At 26.6% G+C, this 18,904-nt stretch overlaps 5 protein-coding genes across 13 annotated transcripts; 3 read left to right on the forward strand and 2 right to left on the reverse strand.

The window, feature by feature from the left end:
• Positions 1 to 35: 35 nt before the first annotated feature.
• LOC117160246 (trafficking protein particle complex subunit 13) lies at positions 36 to 3,201 on the forward strand. 3 transcript variants are annotated; one of them, XM_033340891.2, is made up of 10 exons: positions 36 to 314; positions 462 to 630; positions 830 to 914; positions 1,017 to 1,144; positions 1,213 to 1,336; positions 1,412 to 1,508; positions 1,581 to 1,807; positions 1,870 to 1,970; positions 2,072 to 2,219; positions 3,030 to 3,201. In XM_033340891.2, exons 1-10 carry the CDS (start codon positions 272 to 274, stop codon positions 3,120 to 3,122), a joined length of 1,215 nt encoding a protein of 404 aa, XP_033196782.1. In that variant the 5' UTR covers positions 36 to 271; the 3' UTR covers positions 3,123 to 3,201. The 3 variants fall into 3 exon arrangements, with proteins under 3 accessions (XP_033196782.1, XP_076475215.1, XP_033196781.1); XM_076619100.1 differs by lacking the exon at positions 3,030 to 3,201 and adding an exon at positions 2,304 to 3,023; XM_033340890.2 differs by lacking the exon at positions 3,030 to 3,201 and having other exon boundaries at positions 2,072 to 3,023.
• LOC117160248 (GPN-loop GTPase 2) lies at positions 3,168 to 5,234 on the reverse strand. Of its 3 annotated transcripts, none has more exons than XM_076619101.1 (8): positions 5,106 to 5,234; positions 4,946 to 5,024; positions 4,727 to 4,818; positions 4,342 to 4,634; positions 4,052 to 4,257; positions 3,864 to 3,978; positions 3,589 to 3,784; positions 3,168 to 3,501 (listed from the first exon to the last, which is right to left on the reverse strand). In XM_076619101.1, exons 4-8 carry the CDS (start codon positions 4,460 to 4,462, stop codon positions 3,264 to 3,266), a joined length of 876 nt encoding a protein of 291 aa, XP_076475216.1. In that variant the 5' UTR covers positions 4,463 to 4,634; positions 4,727 to 4,818; positions 4,946 to 5,024; positions 5,106 to 5,234; the 3' UTR covers positions 3,168 to 3,263. The 3 variants fall into 3 exon arrangements, with proteins under 3 accessions (XP_076475216.1, XP_033196785.1, XP_076475217.1); XM_033340894.2 differs by having other exon boundaries at positions 4,711 to 4,818; XM_076619102.1 differs by lacking the exon at positions 4,727 to 4,818.
• LOC117160273 (proteasome assembly chaperone 3-like) lies at positions 4,472 to 5,010 on the reverse strand. The gene is made up of 3 exons (XM_033340927.2): positions 4,946 to 5,010; positions 4,711 to 4,818; positions 4,472 to 4,634 (listed from the first exon to the last, which is right to left on the reverse strand). The coding sequence occupies exons 1-3, from the start codon at positions 5,008 to 5,010 to the stop codon at positions 4,472 to 4,474; spliced, it is 336 nt and encodes a 111-aa protein (XP_033196818.2).
• Positions 5,235 to 5,267: 33 nt separating the features above from the next.
• On the forward strand, positions 5,268 to 11,592 carry LOC117160238 (PAX3- and PAX7-binding protein 1). Of its 3 annotated transcripts, none has more exons than XM_076619097.1 (17): positions 5,268 to 5,397; positions 5,710 to 5,913; positions 6,199 to 6,377; positions 6,915 to 7,074; positions 7,196 to 7,295; positions 7,411 to 7,568; positions 7,643 to 7,725; positions 7,795 to 7,994; positions 8,111 to 8,300; positions 9,250 to 9,373; positions 9,482 to 9,670; positions 9,814 to 10,013; positions 10,111 to 10,261; positions 10,340 to 10,535; positions 10,620 to 10,818; positions 10,926 to 11,044; positions 11,273 to 11,592. In XM_076619097.1, exons 2-17 carry the CDS (start codon positions 5,727 to 5,729, stop codon positions 11,322 to 11,324), a joined length of 2,487 nt encoding a protein of 828 aa, XP_076475212.1. In that variant the 5' UTR covers positions 5,268 to 5,397; positions 5,710 to 5,726; the 3' UTR covers positions 11,325 to 11,592. The 3 variants fall into 3 exon arrangements, with proteins under 3 accessions (XP_076475212.1, XP_033196763.1, XP_033196762.1); XM_033340872.2 differs by lacking the exon at positions 5,268 to 5,397 and adding an exon at positions 5,431 to 5,526; XM_033340871.2 differs by lacking the exon at positions 5,268 to 5,397 and having other exon boundaries at positions 5,533 to 5,913.
• Positions 11,593 to 12,043: 451 nt separating this feature from the next.
• Positions 12,044 to 18,710, forward strand: LOC117160234 (vitellogenin-2). Of its 3 annotated transcripts, none has more exons than XM_076619094.1 (22): positions 12,046 to 12,236; positions 12,525 to 12,760; positions 12,906 to 13,151; positions 13,216 to 13,374; positions 13,457 to 13,599; positions 13,686 to 13,833; positions 13,904 to 14,088; positions 14,176 to 14,495; positions 14,576 to 14,751; positions 14,821 to 15,038; positions 15,124 to 15,340; positions 15,421 to 15,622; positions 15,712 to 15,928; positions 15,999 to 16,156; positions 16,226 to 16,368; positions 16,443 to 16,576; positions 16,672 to 16,798; positions 16,960 to 17,055; positions 17,125 to 17,454; positions 17,542 to 17,797; positions 17,911 to 18,190; positions 18,300 to 18,710. In XM_076619094.1, exons 1-22 carry the CDS (start codon positions 12,224 to 12,226, stop codon positions 18,469 to 18,471), a joined length of 4,176 nt encoding a protein of 1,391 aa, XP_076475209.1. In that variant the 5' UTR covers positions 12,046 to 12,223; the 3' UTR covers positions 18,472 to 18,710. The 3 variants fall into 3 exon arrangements, with proteins under 3 accessions (XP_033196753.1, XP_076475209.1, XP_033196752.1); XM_033340861.2 differs by having other exon boundaries at positions 12,048 to 12,236; positions 16,873 to 17,055; XM_033340862.2 differs by lacking the exon at positions 18,300 to 18,710 and having other exon boundaries at positions 12,044 to 12,236; positions 16,873 to 17,055; positions 17,878 to 18,048.
• Positions 18,711 to 18,904: the final 194 nt, after the last annotated feature.

Consider the following 18,904-nt stretch of genomic DNA (forward strand, 5'->3'; position numbering starts at 1 on the left):
AATACTTATAACTATTTTTGAATTTAAAAAACAAAAATCAAGAAAATTAGCAGAATGCTTCTAAAATACTATTTTTAAAGATAATCTAATGCTTTTTGTTAAACTATCGATTTGATAAATCGAATCGAATTGAATGTTATGTGTATTATGTATCACAGGCGTAGGTTATATGTATTTTCTAAGTGACATTTAGTGATAGCTCTATTCTCATTTGACATTAATAAAGATTTATTTTTGTAAACATCTCTGCTATTTATCTTTCACAATCTAAATGGAAACTAAACCAAAAAGTGAACATCTACTAGAATTGAAAGGTAATAAAAACGATTTTGATGTCGTTTTAAATTAAAAGAAAACAAAACATATTGTTTATTTTGATATATTGACTAAGACTATCGTATAGCAATATGTATACTACATATAGCACTAATAATTGTATCTTTATTTTTTACCATTTTTAGTAATGAGGTTAACACGACCTACGCTTGCAAGTCCAGTAGTTATTACTTGTGATTCAACAGATCTTCCTGGTAATACTTTAAATAATGAGCTTAAGAATGATTGTACTGCATTACAAGGAATGGAAACCCTTGCAGTAGGACAGTTTATGGTATTACCGCAAAGTTTTGGGTATGTACATGATTATATATCATAATTAAAATTTATTTTGAGCTTTTGAGCTACGTAATTTGTAATTAATTATCCATATTTCATATATGAACAATGATAATTATACAGTGTAATAATATATGTATATGATTATTTTACTTAAATATAATTTCACAAAAAATAATTTATGTTGAAATTTTATGTATGTATATTCTTTCAGTAACATTTATTTAGGTGAAATATTTTCAAGTTATCTTTGTGTACATAACGGCAGCAATCAGATCGCAAAGAATGTTACTGTTAAAGTAAGTTAATTGTACAAATAAATTAGTCAATAAGATATAATAACTGTATGTATGCTATGTGTCATATAAAACTTATAAACGATAATATATTTCATATTGTAGGCAGATTTACAAACAAGCACACAGAATATATCTCTTTGTGGTAATAGTGGAGAAATGAAAGATTTAGCACCTGACAGTACAGTTGATGAAGTCATACACCACGAAGTAAAAGAAATAGGCACACATATGTAAGAGGCCAGCCATTAAAATTGTAATATGTGTTGAGTAAATAATTAATCAATGTATACTTTTCCAGATTAGTATGTGAAGTAACTTACACCCCAGGAAATTTAAGTAGCACTGCACAATCATTTAGAAAGTATTTTAAATTTCAAGTGGTAAAACCATTAGATGTTAAAACAAAATTTTACAATGCAGAGGTAATATTATGGTAATAATTTTTTTATAATAGTAATATTTAATTGATTAAAATGATATGTATAATCTTTTTGAAGTCAGATGAAGTATATCTGGAAGCACAAATACAGAATCTCACAGCTGGCCCAATTTGTTTAGAAAAGGTTTCGCTTGAATCATCTCATTTATTTAGTGGTGGGTTCACTTAAAATGATTGGTTTAGATGATTATGAACCTGAATTTGTATGATAATTATTATATTTCTAGTATCAACGTTAAATACAAATGAAAAGGGAGAATCTATTTATGGATTAGTTAATATATTAGATACCGATTGTAGTAGACAATATTTATATTGTTTAAAACCACAATTGAGTTTATTAAAAGATCCAAAAATGATGCATAATGCAACAAACATTGGAAAGTTAGATATTGTTTGGAGAAGTAACTTGGGGGAAAGAGGAAGATTACAAACAAGTCAATTACAAAGAATGGTTTGTAGTTTATCATTTCATTCATAAATATATCATATTTGTAATCCTTTACCTAATTTTAGGCACCTGAATTTGGTGATATACGAGTTACAATGAAAAATATTCCTGTCACAGTTTACCTTGAACAATCAGTGAATTTCAATTGTCATATAATAAATACGTCGTAAGTATTTATATCATGTACATATATATGATACAGAGAAGAAAAATAGTTCTAAATTCTAATAGTTGTACTGATTAAAATATTTATATCATTACCATTAGTGAAAGAAGCATGGATTTAATGTTAAGTTTGGAATCAAGTAACTCTATAGCATGGTGTGGAATATCTAATACAATCATAGGAACATTGAAACCTGGTGTTTCGATAGATATTCCTTTATGTTTAATTCCCTTACGTAGTGGTATAATAGTAAGTATTTTGTATAAACATTATAATGATGTTACGTTACGATGTGCGTTACGGAAAGTAGTACATTTCGTTTGTCTTATGAAGACTAGCACGTTTCATCATTTCCATCAATAACTAGCATGTTTAACATTAATCACGATAAGGAGCACGATTCACAGTACACCACGAGCAATATCATATTTCGAACATTGTGGCGAAGAGTGGCAGGTTTTATTTGTCCTACGAAGATTCAAATAAAAAAGGTACGTAAATGAAAATTTTGAAACGGTACGTCTCAAAGTAGGATATTATGGAATATAGATTATAAAATGTATAAGATACTAAAATTCAATTATTAAAAATTTATCAGCATTAGTGCTTAAAAGGTCTTATTCTAAGGGAATGTATTCAATGTTATAGTAATATTATTAATTAAATAAATTAGTTTGTTTATATTTGATTAAGTTCTACTTATTTTACTAAAGACATTTATTTCACTTAAAAGAACCATTTACCTTTTTATTCTTATAGTAGAATGTTAGACAACCTATTTAACATAATATTTTTAACAGCTACAAGTGGAACATGTTGTTTTTCACGACAACTACTGAAACGTGGTAGTTTTTATAGCGGAAAAACAATACGAGTTATTCTTTGTCGCTATAAATAAGAACATGTTACCTTTCGATTTACAATTGAAACGCGCTGCTTTTCGTGGTCACAGAATCCAAAGAAAATTGTCTTCGTAAGACAAATGGAACGTACTACTTTTCGTAACGCATGTCTATAAATATTTCAGCATATTATTTAATACTATTATATATACTTTAGACAATTTCGGGATTAAAATTAACGGATACATTTTTGAAGAGGGTATATGATTATGATGACTTGGCACAAATATTTGTTAGCCAAATAGACTAGTCAAAAGGTTAAGTAGTTAGTAAAATTACGTTCATTAACCTAATATATTTTACTAAATAAATAGACGTTTATTAATATATTAAGGAATACAAATATGGAAAGGAAAAAAATAAGGACAATGATTTTTATAAAATAAATTCTTTAAAAATAAGCATCTATTGTAGACATTTTCTCAGTTTCACTCATTGCTCCTACAGCACAAGCAAGTAAAGTTTGAACATCTTGAGGTTCGTTACCGCCAAAAATATAACCGTTAGCCTTATCCACTGCATTTTTTACTTGTAATAACAATGTTTGATTAGAAATATCTAATGGTATAAAGCTAACAAGACTATAATCTTCTATGAGTGATACAAATGCTGCATTTAATTTTTTGTATCTATAAATGTAAAATATTTCAAATTTTATACTTGGATTGATTCATAGAAATTTATTAAAAATAATAAAATTTAATAGAAAATCTTACTTTGATGTAAAAGGGCCTTCATCCAATTTATCTAGCAAATAGTTCAAATCCAACACTTCTGTATAGAAATCTATATTAAAATCTAGGCAGTGACTAAATTTTTTCATTTCATCAAATTTGGTCATCACATTAACATGAGGTAAACCTAATTTTAACATAGTTGTTGTGCAAAGAATTAAAGAAGATAAGTATTTACCTATAATAAAAAAAAGTTATATAATATCTTTTTTAATTACAAGTCTGTCAAATTATGGTGTACTATATATAGAAATTACCAGCATCGCTGCAATGATGAGAATCAACAAGGTGCACACTACATAATCTTACTAAATTTTGTCCTAATTTTTCGGCAATTACACTAACTGAATTGTGATGTGTATATAACTCAACCTATTAATAAACATGAATACGATATGTAATTATCTTAGTAGTGCAATATTTATGTATATATATAAATACAAACCTGCCCTGGGCAATCAAATATAAGATAATGATCTTTCAAATTTAAAACTTTTGTAATTAACCATTTTATATTAGCTTCTAAAAATTCCATACAGTACACCAGTGCTCCGTTTGGACCAAGTCCATAGTGTGACATTACTTCCTCATGTTTAATTAATTCAGATATATCTACTGTTGGTGTATATTGCATGTTTTCATTTGCAGGATCTGTAACATAATAGTATGTTTGTTTAAATACACAAATGTAAGGTTTCAATTACTATTAATCATTAAAATACTATTAGCTTTTACCAATATTAATAACAGCTACTTTTCTTCCAAGCTTCTCCAAAAATTTGGCCATAGCATAACAATATGTAGTTTTTCCACTCCCAGGTGGGCCAATAACTAATTGACCAAATATTAAACTCATATTTGGTTCTCACACTTTCATATCATTTATAGCTGCAACTATAGGTTTTAAAGTATCTGGTTCATAATCCTTTAAAGATATTGAAATTAATAATGGTTTATCTACATTAATTTGCTCTGCTATATATCGGGCAGCTGCCACAAGTTCAACATCATCTTTCCCAAACAATACTCTAAAATCAATGTTATCATTTACTGTTAAAATAATTTGTAACTATAGATACGTTACATAATGATAATATTATTTACTTGGTAGAATATGTACTATTATTATACTGATTGAATGAAGATCCACGGCTTATGGCTATCAGTGATCCAAATTTTTTAAAATGTGTTATGATTAATAATATGCGGTTACTAAAAACAAATATAAATAGTTATTGAGATTTAAAAAAGTATTCTTAAGCAGTTTAAATCTATAATTTTTATCTAAAACAAATACAAATTATGAAAACAAAAATGAATATATTCTTTATTCTATTACCTATAAATCTTCAAAACAATATCAGTATGATGACCGTGAGTAACTACACAAGAATGATTTTTCATATTTGCTAGGTTATCTGCAATTTAAATTACAAGTATTAAAAAATGTATAAAATTTATAGTACTGATATAAACATAATTTAACGAATAAAACATACCTATATTATATTAAAAACATGTTAAATAATTTCTATTAATTTCATACAAAATAATCGCTCAATTTACACTATATGTCTCTAGTACATTTTAAAATTATAGTAAGTGTTGTCTACACTGGTAATATTATAGTAATTTTCTTCAAGTTACATTATAATGTTATGATAACAAAAGCCTAATATGAAATAATAAGCTTGATATAAAAAGAATTAGAAATCATAAAATTGCAGAAGCAATTAGCGAAAGAAATGAAAATTTAATCTAAAAATTAAATGCACATGAAAATAAGCAAAGGTAAGCCAATCAGTAACTCAAACAGAGAAATGCATTAAATTCATGTGTACAAAGTTTAGAAGCTTTACTTCGAGCCGATTCTACAACGATTCTTATTCAACGGATAATCCATATTACGATTTCACAAAGGTGTCCCGTTTTTTTTATTAATGTTGCGTATTTATGAATTTAAAATACGTTATATGAAGTCGTAAATGCACATTTTACAAAATTTTTTGTTATATTAGCTTACATGATATGAAATTCTAAATTATTTTTTTAACATTAGTAATTTAAGAAGTTAACCTAAGGATATTATATATGTGTGAATAGTTTAAACAGACTGGTTGATGTTAAGGACAATGTCATTATTTAATAAACCGAAGAGAAACATCCGCCGTCGACCTTTCAACGACGATGATGAAGATAATGAAAATAGGATGGAAGTGGAGGACACCCAGCCTGTAAAATCGAAAACAAAGAAGAAGGATAAACCAAAGCAGACGCTCCTCAGTTTTGGAGAGGAGCTGGAAGAAGGTAATTTTTTTGAAGATTGTACATGCACGTACATATGTACAAATGCATTTATCATAAAATGAAAATGTGTTTCGGGATCTTATGTTTATAATAATTTCAGCTAAAACAAGTTGCATACGATATTAAAATTACGAATTTCGTTATATTTAATGTTGAGATCATAAAAAATTAATGCAATTTTAAAAACATTTCAATTAATCATATTTTATTCAGTAATTATAAAATTCTTTGGAGAGGTTCCAAATATTACATATAATAAAAATCTAATAATCTGTTATCTTACAGCGGATGATGGAGAAGTCTTTAAAGTGAAGAAATCATCTAGGAGCAAAAAATTGATGAAACAACTAGATCACGAAAGGAGAAAAAAGAAAGGTGAAGAGAAAATGCAAATGGACTCTGAGCAACCGCACATGTCCGTTAAAGTGGAAAAAGAATTAGAAATAAAGACAGATGATCTAGTAGTAAGCTATTTCTATGATGTTTATTATTATTAGAATTTCCCAGACGTAAAACATTTTGTTATTCTTAAATCAAAATTTATTTCTTTATAATACTTCATATTTAGTATTCACTGAAAGTATAACAAAGATTGTCAATATGTGCAAATATAACTTTGTTAGAATTTACTTTTTGTAAGCTGTGTTATTTTTGAAATGTGAAAATGTTTTAACATATTTTATGTGAAATGTGATTCTATTAACATAATAAATATACATTCATATAATGCAATACAAATAAGTTCTAAATATATTAAGTATGTATGTACATATAATTATTAAAATATAAATGTGTACAATTAGTTAAATCTTTTTATAAGGAAGATATTAATATTACATATTAACAATGTTTAATAATTTTTTACTTTTCTAAAATACAAAAATACTTTCTAATCTTTCAATATAATATGTTATTAGCTATGTCTGTTCAATAATAACTATTAATCAATTAATTGATTAAATTATTATTTCTTCTATTAAGTTAAAATTTTTTATTACTAGGTAAAAATAAAAAATGCAGGACCTTTAATTCTGAATGGACGAGCTGCATTGGCAGCTGGAAAGGATGATTATACATCTGATGAAGAGGAAGATGAACCGCGTAGTCATAAATTTAGAAGAAATACAGATAAAGCTGACACAATGAAAATTCTTCTTGAAAGTATGTAATGTTTTTATTTGTATCTATAATGTTCAAAACTTTCATTATTTTGTATCTTTTATATTTATTTTTTTAAATATTCTAATAACATTGTTTACAAATATTATTTTGTATCTATAAGGTGGTTGCATACCAGATGCTGCAATGATCCATGCAGCTAGGAAATGCAGACAAAAGGCAAGAGAGTTAGGAACTGATTATATTCCTATAGAAGAACAAAGGTAATATGTTTTGTAGCATAATTAACATGGTATAGCCCCTATACAATTTGATTAACTGCTATTAAATGTTGAATTTATTTTGCAAAACATTTGATAACTATGTTAATTTTTTCAGCGATGATAAAGGTAAATCAAGACTTATTAGGGAAGAAGATCATGATAGAAGTGATGATGATGATTCACAAGACCGAATTGATATGACTGTTAACACTGAAGCGCGTGATAAAGAGAAAAGGAGAGAAGCCTTCCTTGCTTCACAAGTACCATTAAAACGTTAGGTTTTGGTTATTTATTATTTACGATTTTTTCTTAAATAGATAAGTGAATGCATTGTATGTATTTTTTAGTTTCTGATGATGAAAGTGAACACGAAAACGAAGAAGAAGAGTGGGAAGCTCAACAAATTAGGAAAGGAGTGACTGGTGCACAGGTAATATTTGTATTGAAAAAATTGTGCAGCATGCACTATTACATTTATAATATAAATAAAAATGTTTAGATTGCAGCAGCGCAACAAGATTCCATGATGCAACAACAATATTCAATGGGTATGAACGTAAATTCAATGATGGGAAGTGGAATATCTCTGGAAATGGTAATGATGCCAGCTCCACCACCCCCTCCAGTGATTCAACCCCCAGATCCTACAAAAATAGTACCAATCACTCCTCAAGAGGTTGTGAATAAAATGCGTGCAAGGTAACAATAACTAAATTAAAATTTTGATCTAATACAGTTTTGAAACTTTTAAAATTTATAAAACATGGATATAGTTTTTATTCCTATAAAATCAGAATGAAAAATATAATTCGTAGATTGGACAGTTTAAAAGAAGTGCATAGACGTCATCAATTAGATCAGGATCGTTTAGAGCAAGAGTTAGGACAAACTGTGAAAGAACTGGATGATGCTGAAATTCGTGCACCGCAGCTTGCGCAGCGCTTCAGATATTACCAAGAGTTGCGTGGGTATGTCACTGACTTGGTAGAGTGTCTTGATGAGAAGGTGGGTTTATACGCTGTCACGTTTTTTTATGTGCACTGGGGTTTTCCATGCAATTTTTGGCTGTATAATTATTCAGCCATATTAGAAATATATATACAATGCATTTTTCTTATTAAGTAAATTTCTTGATGAAAAATGTGCAATATAGCTTTCCTTTAGAGTATTAGAATTTTTGTTCTTAAATATTTTATATTGCTAACACTTTTGTTATGTATTCATTGGCTAAAATTATGATAATTGTTGCTGAGTATATAATTAATTAAAAAGTACTATATTCAAATACTAAAAGATGTAAAATATCCTTTTAGTTTATATATATATTTAAATAAATCATAAAATATTAAAAATATGTATTACAAAATAAAAGTTAAAGGATATTTTATGTATCTATTAATGAATTAGAATTTCTCTCTCTATTATTACATATTTTTTGTATTATTTTGATATTTAATTATTATTAAATGTATTATTTTGTTTTATTTTGATATTTTTATATATATCATAAGATTCAGAAAAGAAGAAAAATGCATATTAAACTAAAGAATGGAATTTGCAAGAAAAAAGTATAGCATTTATGTAATGTATATTTGCATTGCCGGGGGTCTGTATCTTCTCTGTATAAAGAAATTATTTACTGTGTAGTAAAAATATTTTTAAGTATTTATAAGAATTGAAAAGATATATTAATATGTGTGGTAAGTAAATTGTGATATTAATTTCCAATTTTTTAAGCAAAAGATATCCAATGATTGTGGAATTACAGATTAAGTTCCAGCAAATGTTAAAAACATATATTGTTTCACCTTTTATAAATTATTTAAAATAAATATTAAAACATATTTATTAAAATATTACTACTTTGATATCAATATTTTCTGGAACAAACACAATTCTCAATGTCATTGAGTTAATTTACTGTGTCAATGTTAACATGTAACTTTTTTGTTAGTTGCCGCTGGTCATTGGATTGGAGCAGCGCTGGTTAAACCTTTATAATGAACGTGCAATAGAACTAATGGAAAGAAGACGACAAGATACAAGGGATCAAGCAGAAGAGATTACAACAGCTGCAAGTCAGTTATTTCAGTATTATATATAATTACCTGTGTCTGATAAAAAATATAATGAAAAGTGTATTTTGATCAATATAATTTAGATATGAATTATTTTTTAAATTACAGGAGGACAACCTATACGAAGAGGGCCAGAAGTTGAAGCTCGTATCCGTCGAGCTACAGAGAGAGAAGGAAGAAGAGCTCGTCGAAGAAGAGCTAGAGAATTAGCTCCTACATTACCAAAACATATTGATGGAATGTCTAGCGATGACGAAGTTACTGAGCAGCAAAATCTCGCGTTTAAACAAACAAAAGGTTGTACTTTAACAAGTTTAATTAAATTTAGTTTACGAAGAAGTAGAATTTATAATGTTTACTATTGTCTATCAAGTATGGATTAACACTATATATTAATTCTTATCTTTTATAAAATGTCTTCTTTCTATATTTATTTTCAGATGAAATTGATAATGACAGTAAAGAAATATTTTCTGACGTCATGGACGAATATTGCACAATAAGAGGAATACTTTCAAAATTGGAGTCTTGGAGAGAAACTGATAGAGATGCTTATATGGAAGCTTATGTATCTTTATGTATACCTAAAATTATTTCTCCGATTATTAGATTACTATTATTGACATGGAATCCTATTATGGTACGTGCATTATATCAAACTTTCATATATTTTAGTTACAAATGTAATAATAACGGAATAAAATACTAACTCTAAATCAAAATTTTTCTTCTTTTAGGAAAGTGCAGATATAGAGAGAACAAAATGGTATAACACTTTACTTTTATATGCATTAAATAATAAAGAAACAGAAGAGTCACTTAAAAGAGATCCAGATGTCAGATTAGTACCATTTACAATAGAAAAAATTGTTATACCTAAGTTGACATGTAAGATTATTTTATTTAGTATAATTAAAATGCCAGTTAAGAAGTTTGCAATAATTTACAAAAACTTTTTATTTATAGCTATAGTTGAAAGAATATGGGATCCAATGTCTACATCACAAACATTACGACTTGTAGGCACAGTAAATCGTCTTATTAGGGAATATCCAAATTTAAATGATACAAGCAAGCCATTAGAAACATTATTTAATGCCATATTGGAGAAAATTAAATCAGCAGTTGAAAATGATGTTTTTATACCAATTTTTCCAAAACAGTTAGTATATAATATTCATCTTTATTTAAAGCTATTAATAATATTTTTGTAATAATGCTGATAATTTTTAATTTTATATTTTAGAGTTTTAGATACTAAACATCAATTTTTTCAAAGGCAGTTTGCAATGGCTGTGAAACTTTTAAGAAATTTATTGAGCTGGCAAGGTCTTCTTGGAGACACACAATTAAAAAATTTAGCTCTTGGTTCATTATTAAATAGATATCTTTTAGCGGGTTTAAGAGTATCTGTTCCAACTGATGCATTATTTAAAGCAAATATGGTATGTTCATACTGCTCATTTCAACATATTTCACATAACTCTTTAAACTTTTAAGTAAACGTTACTCAGAAAATATCTTTTTATAATACTATGTTTTTATATAATAGGTAATGAGTACACTACCTCGTGCGTGGTTGCAGGGTGAAACGATAGAGCATCTCAAAATGTTTGCTACACTTATCCAGCAACTTAGTGAACAATTAGATCAAGCAAATCCAGCGCATAAGTAAGTATAAATTTTATAAGCTTTTTTATGTTGGAGTCGTAATAGTTTATTTTTTATAATATATAATTGCTATAAATGATTAAATAAATAATCATAGATACTATATCTGATATTTTAGATTTTGTATATTGAGAATAGATTATTTTTATATATAGAATATATCAATTTTATCAGCAAACTACAAACTTAAATTTTCGTGTATTTTAAATTAATTATTCATTTTTACAGCGAAGCCTGGGAATATTCGAAGTCCATCTTAAAAATAATTAAACCTTTGTAATGTATTAATTACATATGCATTTCTTAATCATATTTTATGGTATTTTTATTTTATGATATTCATTAATAATGCCTATCTATAATTTTATACTTGTATTGAAAAGGTCTTGTATATGAAAAATTGCAGTACAATTAGTGTATAATATATAAAAGTGTAATTTTTTGTATAGAAATAAATTAAATAAGATTCTGATTATATAATATACTTTCCAATAGTAATTTGTAAATAATGAAAATAGAAATATATCAAAATAAATATGTAAATATTAGATTGTGTCTATTATAGTTTTCCTATTATAACTAAAGAAAATATTCTTATAAATTTCTCATTTTATTTATTGTACTGTATAGTACATAAGCTAATATATATTTTTGTATAATAGTGACAGTCCATAGTTATCTAAATATTTTTGTTTTCAACAAAGTTTCTAATGTATAATCCTTTTAACATAACTTATTTTGTAGAAAAAATAAATTTTGATTCTTTTATTATATAAAAACAAATCATTTATTATATAAAACTGGTGTACCCATTCATATAAGTAATATATGGTATATCGTGCTTTTGTAACATTTGTTATTATGAGTAAGATTATACTATAATTAAAATCTATTGAGGAAATGTGAAAGTTAAACATTATTTTGTTTTAAGTTATTGTTTGAAGTGATTATTTATATGATTAAGAAAAATTATGATGTATGATTTGCACATCGTATAAAAGTATACAGAGAAAATGTAGTAGGTTGATTTATACGATTGAAGATAATTTAGACAGGAGATAAGTTTTATTCACATAGATAGTGAAGAAGTGTTCATGGGTCACAGAGATAGGGACAACAAGGGTCATCTCTTGACTTCTATGAACTCAGTTCATTTTTGTTAAGCTACTGTTGCACACCATGAGATTCACAGGTACAGAATAAACATTTTTAGTTATATATAACTCAAATTAAATAGTGCATAAGCCATATTACAAAATATTCATTGTTGTCATTTTATAAATAAGTACCTTTTACTTAAGTACACATATAATCAAATTTATATAATCTTCATAATTATAACGTATTATAAATAATGTAATTCGTTGAATTTATTTAAACATTGAAAATAATTTAATATAGTTGAATATAAAATAATGAAATTAAATTACGTGGAGCAAAGATGTTTCAGCCATTATTAATCTAAAATATTTACTTACAGATATTAATTATGTGTTACAAATACTAATGCACAAATTAAAGAATATTATATTTTTATTTTTTCTTTTTTGTAACAATCATGTTACAAATGGTATATTTCAACCAGGAAAAGAGTATATATATTCGTACAATGCACTTTCAAGTTCTGGTGTTTTGTTACCATCTGGCGCATCATCTTCATGGGGTTTTAATGGAAAACTTAAAATTCAAGCAGAACAAAATGTTGCTACAATGCAGGTAAATTTTATAACTGATAAATAGCAAAATTTAAAAAATTGATTTCATATTTCTCTTTGCTTTTATAATATTATCTGCAACAATATAACAGTAAAATTAATAATTAATTTTATTAAAATCTTTTATATGTGATATTTATATACAGTTGGAGTCATTGAAGATGACTATTTGGAATGGTAAAATTCAAGATCAAGGAGAAGATCAAGCTGTTTCAGAAGATGTGACTGATCTTCTAAAACCATTTCAAATTATATACAGAAATGGTCTTATTGAAAATTTTAGTACAGAAGCAATATCACCATGGTCTGTAAATATAAAAAGGAGTATAGCAGGAATTTTACAATTAGATCTGTCTAACTTAGAGAAGGAAACAGCATTTCATTCAACTGAAGTAAGTCATTACATTTAATAAGGATTTTTACAGTAATATAGTATACTAATATATTATATTATAGAAAAATCATTATGGTCAGTGCAATATTGAATATGTTGTCAATCCTGAAGAAGAAAATGAATGGATAATAAGAAAATTTTTTGATCCACGAGCTTGTATTGGGCATCCTCATTATACATGGTCAAATGTTCCTAACATGTTGTGTCCCAATGGAGATCAAGTATGTTATATGTACCTTTATTTATTTTACCAAATATCTTATTATTTTCTACTATAACACAATAAATTTCATATATGTGTAGAATCCAATATTGAAGTCCAGTGAGAGATTATATAAAATTAAGATGAATGGATCTTTAAATGAGATTTTGTTTGTTAATGCTTCTGGAGGTATATATGTTCAATCTTTTCAAAGTTTTGGAGAAGCACATTTTCATTTTACAAGGTATGTTTAAGAAATGAAAATTATTTTATTCTAAGAAACTTGTTATGATAAACAAAACTTTCATATTAATTTCTTGATATACACAGACAGATCTTTAAATTAATTTCGGTGAAAGATACAGTAGATAAGATACCTATTAAAGACTTATATTTTAAAGTTCTACAACATGAACTTCCAGAAGTTGATCTCACTCAAAGTAGAGGTACTCTTGACAAGAATACTGTTTTTAAATCTGTAAGTTATTGATTAAAAAAAATTCTTCGTTTATAACTGATATCTAATAATGCTATTACATATTTTATAGATAGGGACTTTATTAGATCGATTAAGTCTGAGACTTGAAAATCCTGGTTTAGATACAGAGGCTGATAATTTGCATAATACAACGATAACTGTATTGCTTTATTATCTTCAAATGCTGGATGTTGCTGATTTACGTAATGCATACACAAAAATCTCAGGAACAAGTTATAAAGAAGAAACAATACGGTGTTCAAAATTTTTAATAATTCTTTAAAGTTTTAGTAATTTATATAACATATAAAATATATTGTCATTTTTTTCATGTTATTATAGAAATATGTTCCTTGAAGCACTTCCACAAGTTGGCACTAAAGAAGCTGCATTGTTTATATTAGAATTAATCCAAGATAGAAAAGTTTCGGATATGTCTGCAATTCAACTTCTCACTCAGTTACCATTTCATATACGAAAACCTGACGTTCAATTATTAGTAAATTTACAAACGTTTCTAAATTTGCCAGAAAAAATTTCTGTTGAAGTCCAAAATACTGCTATTCTTACATATGGCACATTGATTTACAAGACCTGTTTATTGTACTGCCCATATGAGATGTTAGATGATTACGTACGTTTATATCTTGATAAATTTACAGGTACGTGATAAATATATATTAAATTTCGCATATCTGTTTTAATTATTATTCTAGTATTATAATAAAACAATAATTCATAGAGACAAAGGAATACGAAAAAAAAATGATTTGGCTAGAAGGATTAGCAAATATACAGTTAGGAAGAGTAGTTGAATTCTTAGAACCTATTGCAAGTGGTAGCAATGCAGAATCACGTCATTTTCGTGTTCTTGCCGCATGGGCATCACTTTCAACTGCTCCTTTAAGACCCGATGTTGTAAGTAATTTCTGATAATAATGTAAAAATCTATTAAATATTACTTTTCTATTTTATTTTATATCACAGATATACCCTGTCTATTGGCCAATTTTAATAAATAGAACTGAGCATTTAGAAATGAGGGTAGCGGCATTGACACTACTTGTTGTTTCTAGTCCTACACCAAGTAGATTAATATCATTATATTGGTATATGCAAAGTGAACCCAATCAACATTTATATAATTATTTTTATACTATTTTGAAATCTATGGAACGTACCACCCATCCTTGTTATATTCATATGTATGTAAGACCATAATTCATACAATTCCTTTTTGGAATAATAAAATTCTGAAATACCTTTTTCATATATGATTCTAATGTGTAGAGGTGTGATCGCTGCACAATTTACACGAGTACTTCGTCCAACTACAAATTCATATTTAATTACTGGTAACTATTTATTTGACTATCAAGATACATATAGAAAATTTGGTGCTATGATACATGGTATTGTTATTGCTAATCCTTTAACAAACATACCTGAGGTTTTATATGTAACTGTAAATACTTATGGTAGTGGAGTTAGTATCAATCATGTATCTGTAAGTATTTGATTTAAAATTATTTAATTAATTACTGTAAGGTGACATGTTTTAACATTTTAAACATTATGTATATATAGTTATATATTAAAGCTGAAGGTCTTCTACATTCATTATCAGCACATCTAGATGGTCCAACACAAGTGAAGGATATATTAAAACAATTTAAGTTAGATGAAAAGCAAAATGGACCTGTACATTTAGAAGTAATTGCACGTATTCAGGAAAAAACAGTTTTATGCCTTCATCTCAATGAAACAAATATTATTAAAGGATTTAAATGTAAGTTTATAAATTATCTGTCCCGAAAATTTCGAACATAATTAAATATTTATTGCTTTTTATATTTATATTTTTATGTATTTTTTTAGATTTGTCTTCTTTACCTGATAATATATATCATATATATCAAAACATGGAGTTTCATGTTAATCAACAACGTATTAATATCCCATTAACAATGGAATCAGTGCAAGTTACAGATCTGGGAGCAAATGCTAGACTTGCAGTTATTGCAACATCGTTATTCTCTATGAGAGGGAATTTTACACATGTTTCAGTTGGTCGTAATAATCATGTTATACTACGGTATAATAGAATAATTTATAATTTCACTTGTTTGTTGCAATGTTTTACATTATGCAATTGATATTTTCAGAACATCTATTCATAAATCAGAAATAATAGAAAATTATAATCCTTTAATTGATACATGGCATAGTGCAGAAAGGGCACATTCTATTCATGGATATCTTCCAGTCAATATTACACTTGGATTTAAAGATCGTCCATTCATTTCATATAATACTCCTGGAGGTATGATATTAATAATATTCAGATATAGAATTTATTAAGAATTTTATTATTTATATTATACCTTTTTAGAACATCTTAAAATGGGAATTACAGCTCATGTTAGAACATCCACTAATATAAAAGGATTAAATATTAAATCAAAATTACGTCAAATTTGTCCTACTTGTCCTCAGTTATATATAATTACAAAATCACCAACATATAAACCAAAGGTAGATACTAATTAAAAGTTTTATTTTCTATAAAAATATTATTCATTCAAATATTAATTAATCCTCTCTTACAGACAATAGATCTATTTCAATTTGAATTATCAGAGTTAGGAGGTCAAGTATATGTAAAACTTTTTGACTGTGAAAATGTAATATCACGAGAGAAACTAATTCAGGATGTGTTTTCTTCACATCGCGCTAATTATCCGTGAGTTAAATATTAATGTATCTGTATATTCTTTGTTATAAACATTATTAGGCAATGAATATCATTTATTGTATGTTTATTCTGGATTGTTCTAGTATATGGCCATTTTTGGAGTTTGCTTTAACAGCCCTTCATTTCTTAGATTATTACACATATGTACCACCAAAAGGTAGCTGTGGTTTAGCTGCATATATTAGTACAATTGATGCACAGCGTACTCAAGTTAGTATATTAAAATTTTTTATATTTTAATTGTGAACAAAATAATAAATTTTACATTGAACATGTTTTATTAGGTAAAATTTGAATATATTAAAGGTTCAAATCATCATATGTTGTCTTTAACACATTACAATATAGAATCATCACAAATTCTTCAACAGTGGAATGTAGCCGCACTTTACGAGATTACCAGCTGGATATCCGATACGATTAAAATTAAAGCGACTAAAGTTATACCAGGTCAAAAGATTTTGAAGGTAATTTATATGCAACATTATAATTTAAGGGAAATATAAAACAAGATAACAACATTTTTTACTATTTAGTTTTGTTTAGAAGCAGAAAAAGCAATACCTTGGGAATGGGATTTCCTAAGCACTAAGCCAAGTGATCCTGCTAGAATTACATTAAATGCTGTTTGGGGATATTCTGATGCAGCAAAAGGCAAATGTGATGGATCTTCAATTACATTAGATCTACTTGGCGAAATTAGTGAAAAGCAGCTACAAATTGCTAAAGAATCACAATGGCCTTATGAAGAATGTCGAGAACAATCTAAAAGGAAACGTTTTACTCCATTTTCTGATGCTTGCTATGAAGTTTCAAGAGAATTATCAACCTTGAGAAAATATCAAGTTGTTGCACAACATGAAAATGTAATTTTAATAATTTAAATGCAATTTTAATAATCTATAATTCAAAATATTGTTTTAAATTAATCTTAATTATGTAATTATAATCAGATACCACAAAATTTAATGAGATTAGCTTGGAAATTTCGAGCTTTTTATGACCTAATTGGTGGGAACAGTAGTTCAGATCCTAATTCCAAAAAATTTATTGTGACAGCAACATTTCCGAAAGGATCAGATATTGGTGAATTATCGCTTAATAATGACAAAGTAGCAATTGAATATAATTATAATCTTATAGATTATTTTTTAACTCGAACTAGAATTCATAAATACATGGATCTGTCAATATTGAAGACTTTTTTTGGTAAGCTATTCTTCTTCTTTCATGATTCACAATTGTTTAGAGAGATAGTTCATTGCAGAATTCATTCTATTTGATTACAGTACCTTACCTGTCTTAATCACTTCCAAATTTAGGCACGTGTGTCGTGACACCAGACTATATAAAATCAATTCACAACATCACTTATCCTTTTCACAATAAAGGTGAAGTTTTGTTGCTTGGCCAGTGTTATAGTGAAAATCCAAAATATGCATTGACGGCACGAAATGATTTATATGGTATTAATATCAATATATATGACGAAATAGATACAGTACGAATTATACCTAATCAAACTGGAGGAACATTATACAATAATACAATATATATTCCATTGCCACAAAGCTTCATGTTTCATTCACTAGGTTCAAAAAGGTAATTAAAAGAACTATACTAAAAAACAGTTATAACATTTTATACTGTATTAAATACTACAATAAACACATATTTATATTATATTTAATAAATTTTTATTATATTTCAGAGTAAGATTGGACAGCAATACTATTGATATTATAATTCCTAATCTCTATTTATATATGCATTGGACACAAGAACAAATTCTTCTGTTCTTTCCAACATATCTGTTAGAATTCACCTGTGGTATATGTGCATTAGGCACTCTTGACAGTAATAATTTATATGAGAAACTATAATTTTTATGAAAAATTAATATCTTATTTATAAAAAATTGATTTAATATAAAAAACTATTCAACGTGATTTAATATTTACTTTGTAATTTATGTTCGTACATCAACATACAAGACATTTTAAACATGATTAGAAATTGTTGTTTCTAATGAATATATGATCATAAGATAAGAAAATGTATTGTAAAAATTGTACAAAAGTTTAATATTGTTATTTACAAATATACTTCCTTTATATATTAATCTATAATTACTTTCATTGTAATTTATTTTTCTAATATATAAGAAAATTTAACATCAAAACGTAATCTATCAACTTATTAATTATTACGTCCTATTTACTGTAATGTACTTAAATTAAAAGGAATATATTTTTCGGCTTTTATTGTATATTTATCAAATAACATAATTTAATTACTATTTTTAAATATGAAACA

Source organism: Bombus vancouverensis, chromosome 6 (assembly GCF_051014615.1).
Source record: "Bombus vancouverensis nearcticus chromosome 6, iyBomVanc1_principal, whole genome shotgun sequence".
Lineage (NCBI taxonomy): Eukaryota > Metazoa > Arthropoda > Insecta > Hymenoptera > Apidae > Bombus > Bombus vancouverensis.